The 17,032-nt window shown below is 38.2% G+C and overlaps 1 protein-coding gene across 5 annotated transcripts in view; it reads right to left on the reverse strand.

The window, feature by feature from the left end:
* Positions 1-212: 212 nt before the first annotated feature.
* The window catches only part of ABHD6 (abhydrolase domain containing 6, acylglycerol lipase), a 46,230-nt gene continuing 29,410 nt past the window's right edge, over positions 213-17,032 (reverse strand). For all 5 annotated transcript variants that reach the window (XM_074284266.1, XM_074284267.1, XM_074284269.1 and 2 more), the window contains 6 exons: positions 15,057-15,170; positions 14,083-14,215; positions 7,724-7,881; positions 3,758-3,812; positions 3,440-3,540; positions 213-1,566 (listed from right to left, as the gene is read on the reverse strand). In XM_074284266.1, coding sequence (XP_074140367.1) covers positions 1,390-1,566; positions 3,440-3,540; positions 3,758-3,812; positions 7,724-7,881; positions 14,083-14,215; positions 15,057-15,170 — 738 coding nt within the window. In that variant the 3' untranslated portion in view covers positions 213-1,389. The remainder of the gene's footprint in view (positions 1,567-3,439; positions 3,541-3,757; positions 3,813-7,723; positions 7,882-14,082; positions 14,216-15,056; positions 15,171-17,032) is intronic.

Consider the following 17,032-nt stretch of genomic DNA (forward strand, 5'->3'; position numbering starts at 1 on the left):
AGGGCCCTGGGAGTCATCTGGATCTTTCCACCATCTCATACAGCTTTCCCTCTGCCTCTGGGCCTTACAAGCCGTATGACCAAGGGCCAGTCATTTTATCCCACTGGGCCTTAGGTCAGCATAGGGACCAAGTGTTGCTCCCCCACCAGGGAAAGAGAGCTCCATACCACAGAATTAGCATTTACAGATGAGAGGACACCCACAAGGAAGAGTTTGACCAACTTGTTCTTTACTCCAGACAGACCATTTCAGTCAGCTACAAATTACAAACAGGATACAAAATGAGACTTAGAAATCACCCAGCCTGGCCACCCAGCTGTTCTATAAATACACTCATTTCCCTCCCACTCCCTTTAACAAACACAAGAGCTCACTGAGGAGTTTGAAAATAGAATCCCCTATATAATCCTGATCGAGTTCAGATTTACTTGATCATTTCAGGAAAATCTTGCCGCAGTTACCCTCATCATCAATAACCTGACTGTGTGGAGAATTCATAGAATTCAGTAATATAAATGCATTATTTACACCTAAGGATTTTCAGCAGCATGGGTTAATAGAAAAGAAGCAAGTCACCTGTTTGTGTAAAATGGAACCTTAATTTGATCATTCGCATCGTTACCTAGAGTATTATTGCTTAGTTTGTTGATTAGGCCCCAATTCTTTAAAAATGAGTGATTCCTAGGGACACATCTGGCCGTCGGGATTTCAGTACCCTGCAAATATCTGTTCGTTGACCCATGCTCACTGCCAAGACAAGCGCCCTTAGAGCTATCCCAAGCTTAACACCTCTCCCCTCTCCCACAATTGTAAACATTTAAAACTAGATAGTCCTGGTGCTTCCGCTCCTACGTGGCTCTCCTGTCTAAGTCTCCGGATACAATAAATAAGACACAAGCAGGAGTAAGTGCTTCACTGGGTGTCCAGAATTTGAGAATATCTTCTATCACAACAGGTTATCATGCAAGGCGAAAGGTTCTAACAAATATTGTGACATCTCAGTCAGTAAGGAAGGTCTCTTGGGCTTGATATGGACTTGAAGGTTACGGTCCACTATGGGTCGGCTGGCACAAAATTGTCCCTGTGTTGTCAGCTGGATGAACGTAAAGACTTCTCTTGTCTTTTCCATGGCTCAATTTCTTTTATTCCACCTGATTTTCCACTTTATATTAAAAAAAAAAATTTAGATCCTCTCTGGTCCCTCATGGTCCCTTTTATCACAAAGCGCCATAGCGCTAACGATTTAGAAAGTGAACGTGATTCTGGTTTCCACAGGGACTTTGGCACTTCACCTGTGTGTTGGGTACAGGATCCCTGAGATGCGAACAGAGCGTCAGATTTCTGAAGTTTGAGCAGGTACTAGGAGCAGGGCTGGGAACCAAAAGAAGCTCAGTCCTGCTTCTTATTGTTGGTTGCGTTGTGCAAGGAAGATAAGAACTCCAAGATGAGCTTGGCTGCCTTTCGGGGCCGTTCCATCACCACCGAGTGGCCACAGTTCTCCAGAAGTTCCACCTGACAGTTGGAGATTCCCTTGGCCAACAAGTTGGCTCCAGACACATCCAGGACCTGAGCAATGAAAGAATTCGGGGTTACGTGGAGATCTCATCCCACTGTCCCTAGTCTAAGAGTCACAAGACCTGTATTAAAGTCCTCCCTCTGGCAATCTTCCGGCTGCATCATTTGGGGTTCCAAACAACCTCCTCGTGATATAAATTATAGGGAATAGAAATGTTGATCTGCACTGACAGAAGGAGTTTCCTCACCAGGGACCTCCTTTCACCAAAGAAATCAACCCTAGGTCTAAATAATATGCCATTCAAAACATCAGAGTGCCTCTTAAATGAGTATTTCCTATATCAGTGAAATCACAAAAACAAACCAAAAATCACCCAGAAAAGAGCAAAGAGCAAAATTCCCATGACTGGAGGTTTTGAAATAAGATCCTAGATCTAGGGGTGGAAGGGATGACAAAGGTCACCTAGTTCAGCACCTTCTTTCTACAAATGAGGAAACTGAGGCAGAGAGAACAGAAGTGACCACCAAGGCAAGTAGGACTTGAACTCGAGATCCCAACCCCCAACTAAAGAACAGAAGAGTTGTTTTTCTTCTTGTTGGGGTTTTCTCTTGCTACTGATCCCACTCTACTTAATTTAGGGCCCAATCTTTTTCTGAACTGGATTAAAGATTACTGCTACACTCAGAAGTTCATGGGGCAGCTCTAGATAAGATAACCATTATCTATGACTCTGAAGGCAAAAAAAAAAAACCAACCCCCACCCAAGATCCCTGATAGTCTCCGGACTAGAAGTGACTTCAAAGGTCTCCTAGAAGTGCCATCTCATTGACAAGATTTGCCCAGTGTCCTCCAAATAATAAACATAAAGAATAACATTTGAACTCAAGCTCTCCGCCTCTACAGTCAGCATTCTTTCCAGGTGCCAGAGAAATGTAATCATTAGAAGTACATGATTTTTAGCCCCAGGAGAAGCGGCCCTAAGAAGAATGCGGCATCAAGTGCCTGAGCCAAGAAACTGGGCAGAAAAACTCGTTTTTATGGCTTAACATTAGAGAGAATGAAAAAATACAAGGCGGAGATAGAGAAATTTTGCACAATGTTCAGGACTAGGCAGAAGGATGGTCCTGTTGTATCTGATGTTGTGGACAATTATGAAGGGACTGGACCAGGGCATCAAAGGAACAGTTGAAAGAACTGGTCTAGAGTTTGGCCTGGAGAAGAGAAGGTTTTAGGAGGTGGAGGAGAGGACACAAGAGTTGTTCTTAGCAAGAAGGGTCCTGATCCAACAGATGTTCTCTCACAAATCATTTCTTCAGAGATAATATTCATGAGCCAAAGTCCAATAAACTCTATTCAAGATTGCTATGGTTCTTGCCCATTTCTTCAAATTTTCTAACACCATAATCCTACTGCTCCTGATAAGACATGTGCTGTGTGGCAGACCCAATAAATAGTATCACAGCACCCCAGGGATAGGTGCTATTTATTATCCTCATTTTACAGTTGAGGAAATTGAGGCAAAAAAAAAAAAAAAATGAAGGCACTTGCTCAAACTCACCCAGCTAGGATGTATCTGAGAGGAGATTTGAATTATCTTCCTGGCTCCCGACTTCTCTTTCTACTGAGTCACCCAGCTACCTTTACTTTGGCTGTACTTTGTGAATATCATAAATAAAAAACCCTTCAAGAAATTTCCAGGAACAGAGAGAAAAGATGGGTGGATAGGGAGGGGAAGAACACCTTGTTTCTGACTCTTGATACAATGAGATCATGAGACCATGCTGCTGCTGTCCTAGGTTAAATAAAAATGAGGAATTATTTTTATAATAAATAACCATTCCACGCCTAAAGAATATTTCTGTCTGTGGAATTAATAGAAATGTTGTCAATCCGAATCACTCGTTAACACATAGGAAGATGTACCTGATCTTGCTTCCCCCAGATGACCTGTGTTGGAACTTGGATCTTCTCCATGTTTTCTTGGAGTGAGTATCTTGACTTTTCATTTATGATCTCCAAAAACACTTCTCAGAAAAAGAAAAACAAATTAACATGCTTTGGGATAATAAGACTTATTTATTCTAGGAGATGTCACTGCAGCCTAACAAGGGATTTTTTTTTTTTTTTTTGCACAGCGATGATCCAACAAAAAGATTGCCAACCAATGTCAGACACTTAAAAAACAAAAAACAAAAGCCAACAACCCATGACTTCAATTTTAACAAGAGCAGTGTTACTTACGTTTTCGATAGAAGTCATTGTGTGGAATGCGAACATCAACAAGGCCCTGTAGAAGCTAAAGTGAAAAAACATATATTTATTTATCTAAAAACAATGATTTTAATTTCTTCACTGATGTAGGTTTGAGGTGAAACTGAGTTGAGTAATAATAACAATAGGTCTAGCACTTATATAACACTTGAAGATTTATAAAGCAAAATGTTTTATAAATATTTTCTCGTTATTTTTTATCCTTATAACACCGCTGGTAGGTGCTATGATTATCCCCATTTTACAGATGAGGAAACTGAGGCAGGCATTCATTGACTTGCCCAGGGTCACAGTTAATATCAAAAGCTCTGCTTTTTACAAAATCAAATCATTCAATCCCAAGAATGTGTTATTAAATATAATTAGGAATTTAATCTCTAAAAGATGACCTTTATACCAAATCAATGATTTTTATGCCAAAGTGATTTTATCAATGTGATTTTTTTCTGTAACCCTACAAAACCCTTAAAGTTTCATTCACTTTGATAAAAAATTACTTTCATTTAGGAGTGCAACTAATATGCTTCTCCCATTCCTTCTCTAAATTGCACTATACATTTTCAATTTACAATAAAGTCCATAATCATAATAAATAATAAAGTCACTGATCTGCCAAATAGATGCAAAGCAAGATTTTGGTTATTGTTTGACTTTTGACAAGTCCCTGAAATGAATTTCTTAAGTCTCTTGATCTAAAATTTCATCTTATTTAAATAAGCATTTCCTTGATTATTTTAAGGCAAGCCTCTTCACCTTTATCTGTGTCTTGTTTGTCCCTTTGACAGTGCAATGACCCTTTCTCAGAATCATGTTTTTAAATGCATAAAATAAAAAATATTTTTTATTTATTTATATTTTTCATAAAAGATATGCAATTATAATGGAAACCATAAGTTAGTGAAAATAAGGATCTAATTTTCTGCCTATTTAAGCTCCTAGATCCTCTGAAATCTGTCCACCTGGAATCCCAAATCAAGGTTTCCTATCTTAAAAAGTTCACAAAATTAACTGTTGATTTAAAACAACTGAAACAACCAAAGGACATTTTGAGGTATTTGTACGATGCTTTTTCTCTTCACATTATGGTTATCACAATCACACCCAGTCTCTTCCTTCCCATTCATAGGACTTTCCTTCCTATGAAGAAGGAAAACAAGTAAGACATCCAATATGGCGACCATATTGGACAATGCTTCAGGTGACTCTCCCCCCCTCATCTCAGTTTGAAATGTGAATGCATTAGTAGAGCTACCAGGGCCTCTCCTCTGAAGTCTGGATCCAGCACAGACACTCAGAGCCAGAGGAGGTGAGGTTCCATGATGGCAAGAGCTGAGCTGGGGGCACCAGTGACTTGACCCGCAAAGGGACTCTGTTGACCTGCGAGCTTCTAGAAGGCAGGGACTTTACTTTTCTTTTATCCCCAGCACATGTTCGTAAAAATATATTATATTATTATATAATTATATATTAATAAATGCTAGTCTTGGTGACTAGGGGATTCTCAAGTCCTTTTCCAACTCCATCTTGAAGTAGAGACCAACTGAGTTAAAAAGACCCCAATACAAATCCCATTTTGGACACTGACTTTGGCTGTATGACTCTGGCCAAGTTACTTAACCACAGTATATCCCAGTTTTCTCTCTATAAAATGGGGGTAAACAATGGACTTTCCCTCTCATAGGTTTGTTGTAAGGATCAAATGAGACAGCACATGTTATGGTTATATATTGTTATTGTTACTATTATTTTTATTCTTATTTTTACTACAAATGCTGCACCCTAGTTCGAGCCATAAATAGCCTGCTTATGAAGATTGGATTTGGAAGTTTTTAAAAATATATTAGTCTGACATGTTGCCTGCCTCCAGATTAGGGAGATGATGGACTCGGAAAGAAAACTGAAGCATTTTTTCATACATGGAAATAGTTTTGCATGACTACATAAGTTTGTAACAGGTTTTCTTTTTGTTGCTTTGTCGATGGAGGGAAGGAGGAAATGGGAGAGAGAATCTGTAGCTGAAAATAGATAAAACTGAATTCTTAAAAAAATTAATTGGTTTGAGTACTGTTAACTGAAAAAATAAAATTTAATGAAATGAGAAACTAAAAAAGTATTTGTTTATAATCTTAAAATTAGCTCCCTTTTATGGTTTTACAGAAAATTTAGTTTTATTTATTCATCTTTATAATTACTTTTTAATCAACATAATTATTTTTCTCTCTCTGACCTTTTCAACTTATCCCTCATTTGAGATAGAAAGAAAAATAAAACTCTTCTTATTACAAATCAGAAGAGTCAAACAAACTAATTCCCCCATTGGCCACATCTGAAAATATTATTTCTCAATCTGTCCTTTGAATCCCTTACTCCTCTGTGAGAAGTGGATTACATATTTCATCATGAGTCCTCTGCAATCACTTTTGGCCCCAGAATTAATCAGAATTCTAAAAGTTCTTTGCCTTTACACTGATGTCACCATGATGTGGCCTGATCTTCAGTTCAGTTTCTACTCTCTTCATTGTGTATCAGTTCATCTCATTCTTTTTACATTTTTCTGCAATATGCCCCGACCATTTCTTATAGCACAATAGCATTTCATCATATCCATAACTGGTTCAACCATTTCCTAATTAATAGGACACTCTCTCTCAGTTTACAATTGTTTGTCACACTGCCATGTTTTCAAAGATGCTTCTATATGGATGGATAATGGGCCTAAAGTCAGGGAGACCCCAAATCTAGCTGCAGACACTTACTAGTCATGTGACCCCGGCAAGTCCTTTAGCTCTGTTTCCTCAGTTTCCCCAACAGTAAAATAAACTAGGGAAAAAAGTGGCAGACCACCCAATATCTTTGCTAAGAAAACCTCAACTGGGATCACGGAGAGTCAGACAGACCTGAAATCTACTAAAACAACTAGAAGCTATAAAAATCATTGATAAAATATTGATAAAAATGTCAGTTGACACCAGGCTAAAAGTAGGTCCTTGTGGTCCCTCGTAGCCTGGTACCAATTAACATTCTAATGAAATTCAATTTTCTAAGGAATTTTTGTATTTTTCTCCTAAGTAACCAGTATTGAAAAAATAAATCTAATTCCTACAAGCTTCTACCTTCACTGAGCAAGTGAATCAGATTCCTCCCAAAAGCTGCAGAACTTTATAGTCTAGCATCACAAATGCCCACATTTAAATTTTTAAAAATGTTTTCATTTTTAAAATGTTTCCTTCTGAAGTTAGGAGGACTTGAATTCAAATCTAACCTCAGACACTTAAAACTTATTAGCTGTGTGACACTGGACAAGTCACTTAACCCCAATTGTCTCACCAAAAAAAAAAAAGTTTTAACTCAGGAATTTTTTTTTTTTTTAAATAAAAATCAAGCACTCACTCCTCCAGGGCTCTAGATGCTTGGGCTGGCTGAGGCAGGACTTAAAAAGCATGGACATGCTACAGAGACCAAGGTGGGGAACTTAGAAATCTGTCCTCCAGCCAGTAAAGGGCTTACTTTGGGAGAAGGGAGGGAGGTTTCCTCACTGGAAAGCCTGGACCATTGAGAGTGCACTAGAGGATCTCAGAGAGCTTTCCAGTTCTCAGACCACGGGCCCCAAGCTGGAAGGCATCTTCTTCCAGTCCAACTCCCCTCATTTTATAGAGAAGGAAAGCAAGGAACCAATCAGGAACCAAAGGTGACCCCCATTTTACAAAAAAGGAAACCAGGGGACCAATCAGAAAGCAAAGATGACCCCCCCTTCATTTTACAGAGAAGGAAACCAAGGGACTGATCAGAAAACAAAGGTGACCCCCCATTTTACAAAGACGGAAACCAGGGGACCAATCAGGAGCCAGAGGTGACCCCCAGAAGTGAGGTCTGAGCCCAGCTTCCTAAGCAAGGTTGTGATTCCAGGATGGAAGCACCCCTCTCCCAAGTGTTCACCTGGTGTGGGACTTTGAAGCGGACGTAGGAGCAGAGCTTCAGCATGTTGGCCATTTCTTCTGGGGTCGACGGGATTAAGGGGATCTTCTCCATAGCAGACATTTCATGCATCACCCTGAGGTGCTGCACAAAAGCATTCTCAGTAGTGGTGTGGAGGCCTGTGAAGGACAAGCCAAAAGGTGAGCCCGGAGACCCAGAGGCCAGGAGGCTTAGAGGCCCAGAGGCCCAGAGATCCAGAGGCTGTTCCCTGTCCTACATCTCCTCCAGGCAAACGGTCAGCCCATTCCAGGAGGCTGGAATGTGCTCAACTTCTGTAAGCCAGTCCACGTTCTTAGCTTGGTCTGAATTTTGTCTTATTTTTATTCATCTAATCTTTTCTTTCATACTCACTACCCAACATGTGACCCTCCTTTGTGGCAGACACTGGAAAAGATAGAGATAAAGCAGATTGATAAGAGCAACAAGCCAGGCCGTGCTCTAAGCCCCCAGCCCCCCACCTCTGCAGGGAAGTGAGCCCCCCAAAACGTTTTTATGCCCAAGTCCACAATGGCCCGGTCAATGTCAAAACTTGGAGAACACAAGAAGCCTTCAGGCCACAGGCATGGGGAGTCCTGCCAGCGTGTGGGACTGAGTAAGGGGGAGACGGACCCAGAGAGAGAGACACAGAGAAACAGAGCTGGAGACAGAGAAAGGAGAGGCACAGAGACAGAGAAAGACAGAGAGACACAGAGACAGACAGAGACAGACAGACACAGAGAAACAGATGGAGACAGAGAGAAACAGATGGAGACAGAGACAGACAGAGACAGAGAGACACAGAGACAGACAGAGACAGAGAGACACAGAGAAACAGGGATGGAGACAGAAAGGAGAGGCACAGAGACAGAGAAAGACATAGAGACACAGAGAAACAGATGGAGACAGAGTTAGAGATAGAGACACACAGAGAAACAGAGATGGAGATAGAGGAGAGACACACAGAGACAGACACACAGAGAGAAAAGCTGTTTCTGAATTTCCCACTTTTTCTTTCCTTCGGGGGAAACAGGTTTTGACCAGTGACAAATGGCTCTTTTCCCTGATCATTTTTTTTAATTGGATCTATAATTTTATAAATATCAGGAATGCCCAGTGAGGAACCACTCTTTACCACTGCTGCCCCAGTTCAGTGTTAAAGAGCTTCCCGGGGGGCAATGAGAAGGGAATTAATTTGCCACCATCACTCCGACAATCTACAAGGTCCAAAGCAGGCCTTAAACAGAGTTCTTTCTGATTCTTGAGATTGGCCTTCTATTTACCACTCTGTGCTGAATGAATGAAAGTAAAACATCTACGTGTACGATGTCAATGAGGAGGAGGAGGAAGAGGAAGATGAGGAGGAAGAGAAAGAGGAAAAGGAGAAGGAAGAGGAAGAAGAAGATAAGGAGTGAACATTATTCTAACAGATGGATACAGAAGCAAATGGCAGAAAAGTAGATGAATTGGAGGCTATTGAAAAATACGGCCATGAGGCATAATGGAGATGAAGGTGATGCACTTGCCCCAAGATTTGTCCAGCACGGTATTCAGTCACTTTCCCTATTAGTGCTATGAGCCTCTTGTAAGTTCCAATTGAGAATGAAAGGATCTTTGAGAGAGAAAGAAAATGGCACTCATGTAAAAATAAAATATAAAGGATCAACAATTTAACAGAAGTACAAATCCTTATCCTCGTAACAATTTCCCTAAAATCAGAAGGGATCAAAAGAGAAATTAATGATGTTAGAAGACAACAAGAATTCTTAAAGTAAAAAGAATGAAAAAGTAGAGCAAAATGTAAGATGCCTCATATGAAAAATAACTAAGGAGATTAAGGAGACATAACTCAAGAATCATAACTGAAATCCATGACCAAAAAAAGAGATAAATATCATATTTCAAGAAATCGTTAAAGAAAATTGCCACAAAGCCAGAGTTAGAAAGTATTATGAAATACAAGTGGGTTAATTTTGATTCATTAAGTTAAAAAGATTTTATACAAACAAAACCAAGATTAGAAGGAAAGTAGAAAGCTAAGAAACAATTTTTACAGCAAGTGCTTCTGATAAAGGCCTCACTTCTCAAATATATAGAGAACCGAATCAAATTTATAAGAAGCCAAGTCATTCTCCAAATGATAAATGGTGAAAGGATATGAACAGGCAGTTTTCAGATGAAGAAATTAAAGCTATTTACCAGAGTAAAAAAAAATTAGTTCTAAATCACCATTGATTTTTTTAAAAATGCAAATTAAAATAACTCTGAAATACCACTTCACATCTATCAGATTGACTTCAAAGATAAAAAAATGATAAATGTTGAAGAAGATGTGGGAAAATTGGAACCCTAATGCATTGTTGGTGAAGTTATGAACTGATCCAACCATCCTGAAGAACACTTTGAAACTATGATCAAAAGGTTATAAAACTGCATACCTTTTGATCTAGCAATACCATTGCTGGTATCCCAAAGAGATTATAAAAAGGGGAAAAGGACTCACATGTATAAAAATATTTACAACAGCTTTTTTTGTGGTAGCAAAGAATTGGAAATTTAGGGAATGCCCATTGAGGAATGGCTGAATAAGTTATGGTGTATAGATATAATGAAATACTATTATGCTATAAGAAATGATGAGCAGAGAGATTTAAAAATAACTTGGAAAGACTTGCATGAACTGGAGCTAAGTGAAGTGAGTAGAACAAGGAAAACATTGTATACAGTTACAAGAAGACTGTGTGATGATCAGCTAAGCTGAATTTGGGTTTTCTCAGCAGTACCATAATCCAAAACAATTCCAAAAGACTCATGATAGGAAATGCTATCCACATCCAGAGAAAGAAACCATGGAGTCTGAATGTAGATCAAAGCAGATTATTTTCACTTTGGGGAGCTTTTTCTCTCATGATTTTTCCCTTTTTCTTTTTTTTCTTCCACTTGTTTATTTATTTTTAATACACATTTTCTTTATGAATCATGTTGGGAGAGAAAAATCAGAGCAAAAAGAGTTTTTTTTTCCTTTTTCTGGTTCTTCTTTCACAACCTCACTAGTGTGAAAATATGATTACTATTATTTAGTGCATCTATTACCTATATCAGATTGCTTGCTGTATTGGGAGAGGAAAAATTTAGAACCCAAACTATTTAAAAAGTGAATGTTGAAAACTATCTTTACATGCAAATGAAAAAAAATACTATTAAATGAATGAATAATTTTCATTCTAATGGAGGGATGTTAAAAGAATCTTTCAGAATCCTAATGTCACAAAGAATCATAGAGATTATCAATTGAGACAGAAAAATCTATAATTAGTTTTATTGTATTTTAAAGATTCTGTAGTAAAAAAGAAAGGGAGAAGAGCAAGGAAGGTTACACTAGGAAAAATGGAGGACAAAGATTGGAGAATTTGCTAATAAAAATAATGTTGCATAAGTAGAACTATATACAAACATGGAAGGAATAGGGAGAACAGGTCATCATTTTAAACTCACTTTCATTTCAATTGGTCAAAAGAGAGCGCGCACACACACACACACACATACACAGTTTGTTGCAGCAAGATATTAAACTCAAAAAGAATTCAAATAAGAAAAAGAAAAGGAAAAAATGGCGTATAAAAAGCAGAGTAAATTCAGAGAGGGATAAATTTAAAAATAAAGCAAACCCAAACTTGGAGAAGAGATAATTAAGAGAAAGTTAAATGTTCATTTTTAAAAAAAATGTTGACAATATGAAATGAACCAGAAGTGAGGAGAATAGAGAAGAACAAATGCATTTGGAGAATAGGATGGAGGGAAATATATGTGCATAAATAATTAAAAGTCATAACTATGAATGATATAAACTCAACCACAAAATGGAAGAAGTTAGCAGAATGGATTAGAAAGTAAAATCCAATTAAGATGTTGTTTACAAAAAACACATAAAAATCCAAAGTCTCAGAGCTAAAATAAGAGACTAGAGCAAACTGCAAAAAATCAGGGGTAGTAATTATTATTTCAGAGAAGACAACAGCAAAAATAGACTTAATTAAAGGAGATAAAGGCTTATTTAAAAGAGATTTTATTGAAAGTCCCAGACAAATGAATTTATTTCAATGAATATATGTATATATACTAATTAGCAAAAATTTTAAAATACTCAAATGAAAATTTAATTACAAGCAACATTAAATGGTAATATGCATATTTGCACATGTATAGCCTATATCAAATTATTTGCCTTCTCAATGGGGGAAAGGTTTGAAAGAAAGGGAGGGAATTTGGAACTCAAAATTTTAAAAAATGAATGCTAAAAATTATTTTACATGTAAGTGGAAAAATAAATTTAAAAAAAGTAAAGAGTAAAACTATCATAGTTGGAGGCAGGAGACTCAATTTGCTTCTATCAGCCCTATATAAATCTGACCCAAAATAAACACAAAAGATGTTAAAACCAAGTAGAGTCCAAATGGATCTATGATCTATCGTTAAAACATTGATATATGATCACATTATTAACAAATTAGAGAAACAAGGCGGGAAATTACCTATCAGTTCCATGGATAAGAGAAAAGTTCATGATCTGAGAAGGGATAGAGAAAGAGGAACACAGAAGGTAAAACAGATAATTGTGATTCCATGAAATTTAGAAGTTTTTGTACAAATATCTATAAGTTAAGATGAAATAACTGGGCAAATTTTTCTGATAAAGACTTCTTTTCCAAGATATGTAAGGAACTGGTTTAAATTTATAATAGCCATTGATAATTCATAATATATGTTCATAAAGACTGACCAATTCTGAAGAGTAAAACCCGAATTACATCCATATTTTTTTATAAACAGCACCAATTCATTAGTGATATAGAGAAGTGTAAATTAAAACAGTTCTACCTTATACTCTCAGATAGGCAGAGATAGCAGAAAAAGGGGAGTGAGACTATGGGAAGTTTGAGGGACTATGGGAAATAAGCAATATGAGGCACTGTGGCTAGATCTTTGAATGGATCCAAACATTCTGGAAGATATTTGGAATTTTTCACAAAAAGTTATTTAACATTATACGCCCTTTGACCCATCTGTACCATTTATGAGCCTATACTCTAAAGAGATCAAAGAAAGAGGACAAGGCCTTAGATATTGAAACATATTTATAGCAAATCTTATGGGGTCAAAAAGCAGGAAACTGAAGGAATGTCCATTAATAGGGGGATGATTGAACAAATTGTTATATAAATGGGAGGACATAAGAATATATAAGAATAAGTAAAGTAAAATAAAGTAAAAAAAGAATATAAAGAATAAGTAAATAGATGATTTTAAAAAGGCAAAAAGAGTAAAGTGAGCAGAACTCAAAGAATAATTTATGCTATCACATAAATATACTAACTAATAAAGAATGAAATAAGCAGAATCCAGAAAACAAGTTATACAATAATAACACTGTAAAAACAAATACCTTTGCAAGTTATACAAACTAGTGTCAATAAAATAACCATTCATGGTACCAAAAGGCTTATGACATATGGGATGCATTATAGAGAAGTGAGGGATTTAGAATGCAGAAAGAAACAGAAAGACATACACATACACACATACATATATATAATATATACATCTCATAGACACACATACATACACATATAAATGCACCTCAGACACATACATATATGTGCATATATACATATCGATAAACTTTATTTTAAAAGTTTTAAGTTCTAGTTCTAAAGGCCTTAAAGATATTCAATGATGTTTAACTTGGCTCTCAAAGTTTGGGAGATGCTGGAAGGCCAGAAGGTATCACTAGGTTTTAATGAAAAGTATTTTGTTAGTTTGTTTGCTCGCTTTTTTTCTTTCAAAAGGGCCCACTATGAGTGGGCCATAGTTATATCTGGATCAGGAAAAAAATCTGATTTAGCTTAATATGAAAATGAGATTTCATATGGAAGTTACTCTAAAAAGCTTGTCTGATGATTACGACAGTGCCAGGTACATAGTAAGCACCCAATACATGCTCTCTCTCTCTCTCTCTCTCTCTCTCTCTCTCTCTCTCTCTCTCTCTCTCTCTCTCTCTCTTTCTCTCTCTGTCTCTGTCTCTCTCTCTCTCAGTCTCTCTCTCTCTATCTCTCTCTCTCTCTCTCTCTCTCTCTCTCTCTCTGTCTCTGTCTCTCTGTCTCTGTCTCTGTCTCTGTCTCTGTCTCTGTCTCTCTCTCTCTCTCTCTGTCTCTCTCTCTCTCTCTCTCTCTCTCTGTGTGTGTGTGCTTAATAAATGCTTTTTGATTGCTTAAGTTTCATTTGGGAACGAGCTCAGACCAAGCTTCAGACACAAGTGACTTGGAAGATTTATCCCTGAGACTCACCAGCAGGACACACCAATGTCAGACTGCAGACATCCGATGGATAATAGGCAGCATACACTCCTGCAACGTGACCCCCCATGGAAGTGCCCACCAGGTGGAAAGGCTTCCTGTTCAGCTTGATGCTTTCCACAAACTACAGAAAGAAGGAGAGGAGGCTGGTGAGAGCACCAGAACTGGCTGTCAGGTGGGGGCTTTCTAATGGAGAAAACTAAAAGTAGACACTGAGGAGAGAAAAGCTGCCCACAGCTCAGGAGCATCCTACCCTTTGGCCCTTTTGTTTTCTTCCCCCTCTGGCATCAGGGACCCAAGACCACATTAGAAGCCCCTGCTTCTTAAGGGCAGGGATGGAAGTTTTGCCTCTCTTTGTAGCCCAAATTCTTTGCATAGCGCCTGGCAAGTAGTAAGAGATTAATAAATGTTTGCTGATGATTTGCTGACCTGATCTTTCAGCACCCTGGACAATTCCCTTAAAGACAACACAATAATAAAAATAATTAAGTCACAGAGAAGGTGCCCACCTGCATTAGTGAAGAGAATTTCCTCATCTGAGAATTCCCTATGCCAGTGAAATCATAGGTTCAATCTCCACACCTTCAGCTCCAAACCTAGTGATTTTCCATTTTGTCATGCTGAATTTTGGGTACCATATTCTCAAATATACAAGAAACTATGACAGGGAATAGGTGGGCGCTTAATAAATGTTTGCTGATCTACTGATTGATTAGTGATGGTTCAGAAGTTCCCTTTCAATGAGATAAGAGAAGTTTCCCAAATCAGATCCTCCAGATGCACCTTAAGTAAATTAAGAATAAAGCAGCTTTCAACGAGACTAACCTCTAAATATCTCATCAAAAGCCATCCTTGATTGCCTACATGTCCTAACATTGGTCCACAGATCAACGTCAACCACCTGCCTGCTCATCATTTTTAAGAGAGGAAAGGTAGGGAAGTCCCAGGACCTTTCCCACACCTACCTGGTGTATCCTTTTGACTTGTCCATCTATCGATAAGTCATCCAAGGAGGAGCGGGTGGTTCCCTCATGGCCAGGCATGTCAACACAGATCAAATGAAGGTTTTTTGGAAGGAACTAAGGACACAGAAGAACGGAATGACCTGTTAGGAAAGAGTAGCATATGGCAAGCAACCAGGCCAGTCTGGAGAGAAAGCTTTTCCACAAAAAAAGCCCAGAATCCTGAGCTTTTCTAGCCGAGAACCAGGAAGGACCTCTGTTCAAACTTATGCAGAAGATGAAGGTCTGGAGCTACAAGGAGCTATAAGTCACTTCCTCTCATGAAGATCACTTCTTTCAGACAAAGGCCATTTCAGGGCAAAGGCAGCCGGTGGCCCATTGGATGGAATAATAGGCCTTGAGTTCAAATCTGACCTCAGATACTCACTCCCTGTGGGATCTTCAGCTTCACTTAAACTCAGCTTATTCTTCTATAAACTGGGGATTTTAGCAGCATCTACCTCCCAGGATTGTTGTAATGATCCAATGAGATTATCTCTATAAAGCACTTAACACAGTATTTATATCAGCTACTATAATGAGATTCCACCTCCTGAATTGACCTCCCAGGTAAATCTAATTAAAGTCATTACAAAAGGACAAAAGTGACAGAAGTAGCATGTTTCAGAGTGAGATGAGCCGGGCAGCCTGGCACAGTGAACACAGTACGTGGCGTAAATCCAGGCTTTTTCTAGCCCGGCCAGTTGGTTCCGCCCAATTTGTCCTCAGCTTCTGGTCCCGCTCATGCCAGCCCAAGGAGCCACATCTACCTCAAGGCTAAAGGCCAATGGTGGGAAATCTTGGCAACCAGATTTTCAAAGAATGAACTTCAAGGCAGGGTGACCTACATTTACATTTTACTTCTAATATTTAGAGGGATGCTATGGGATGCTGGTCAAATCTCTTAACTTTTCTGGATCTCTATTAAGCTTAGGAAACTAAGCTTGACACAATCAGACCTGTTGGATCCACCTTACAGGGTTTTTGGGAGCTCCTAATGAGATACTGCAGGTAAGTAAATGAGAAAGCGCTATGTAAAGAGCAGCCCTCATCATTACTATTATTATGATCATTATCCATGCTCTATAGCTACAGTCTCTGTGTGGATCATTACTAGTCTTCAAGTTTTTGGCTAGCACAGTGCTCCACACACAGTAGGCACTTAATAAATATCTGATGTCCAATAGGTTCTTAGGAAATTCTCTCCTCTAAAGATAGATTTATTTTCTTAAAATATTTATTAGTCTTATCCATATATATCTATATCTATCTATCTATCTATCTATCTATATCTAGATAGATATAGATATAGATATAGATATATATTTTTTATCACCGCAATTTCTAAATATGTTCCTCCCTCCCTTCCAGCAGGTAAAAAAAAAAAAGACTAAAAAGTCTCTGATCATTACTAGACTGTAAGTTTCACAAGGACAGGATCCATCTAATCTAATTTTGGCTAGCACAGTGATCTACACGCAGACGGGATTTGATAAATATCTGGTGCCCAATAGGTTCTTGGGAAATTCTCTTCTCTAAAGACAGATTCATTTTCTTAAACTATTTATTTAATAGTTAATTTTATTCATATATTTTTTACATCATTGTAATTTTAAAATATGTCCCTCCCCTCCAAGCAGGTTAAAAAAAAAAAAAAGTTCAGCAACACTCACCAGCTCATCATGGAATCTGCCAGTAAATGCAATTAAAAGTAGACTCTTAATTGGGATGATTTGGCTCTCGGCTGGACGCCAGACCAGACAAGCTCCCAGAGTCCTACTTGCCAACCCTTCCTCCCCCTAGATTTTGGCCTCTTCATTCTGTGCTTTATCCAGCTCATCAAGGGGGGCCAGCCAGAGGCTCAGCACAGGGCCCTAGAGGGGTTTCATAAAGTTGCTATAATAACAAATGACTACGTCGAATAATTTTTTAAATGGGGT

Source organism: Sminthopsis crassicaudata, chromosome 1 (genome assembly GCF_048593235.1).
Source record: "Sminthopsis crassicaudata isolate SCR6 chromosome 1, ASM4859323v1, whole genome shotgun sequence".
Classification (NCBI taxonomy): domain Eukaryota; kingdom Metazoa; phylum Chordata; class Mammalia; order Dasyuromorphia; family Dasyuridae; genus Sminthopsis; species Sminthopsis crassicaudata.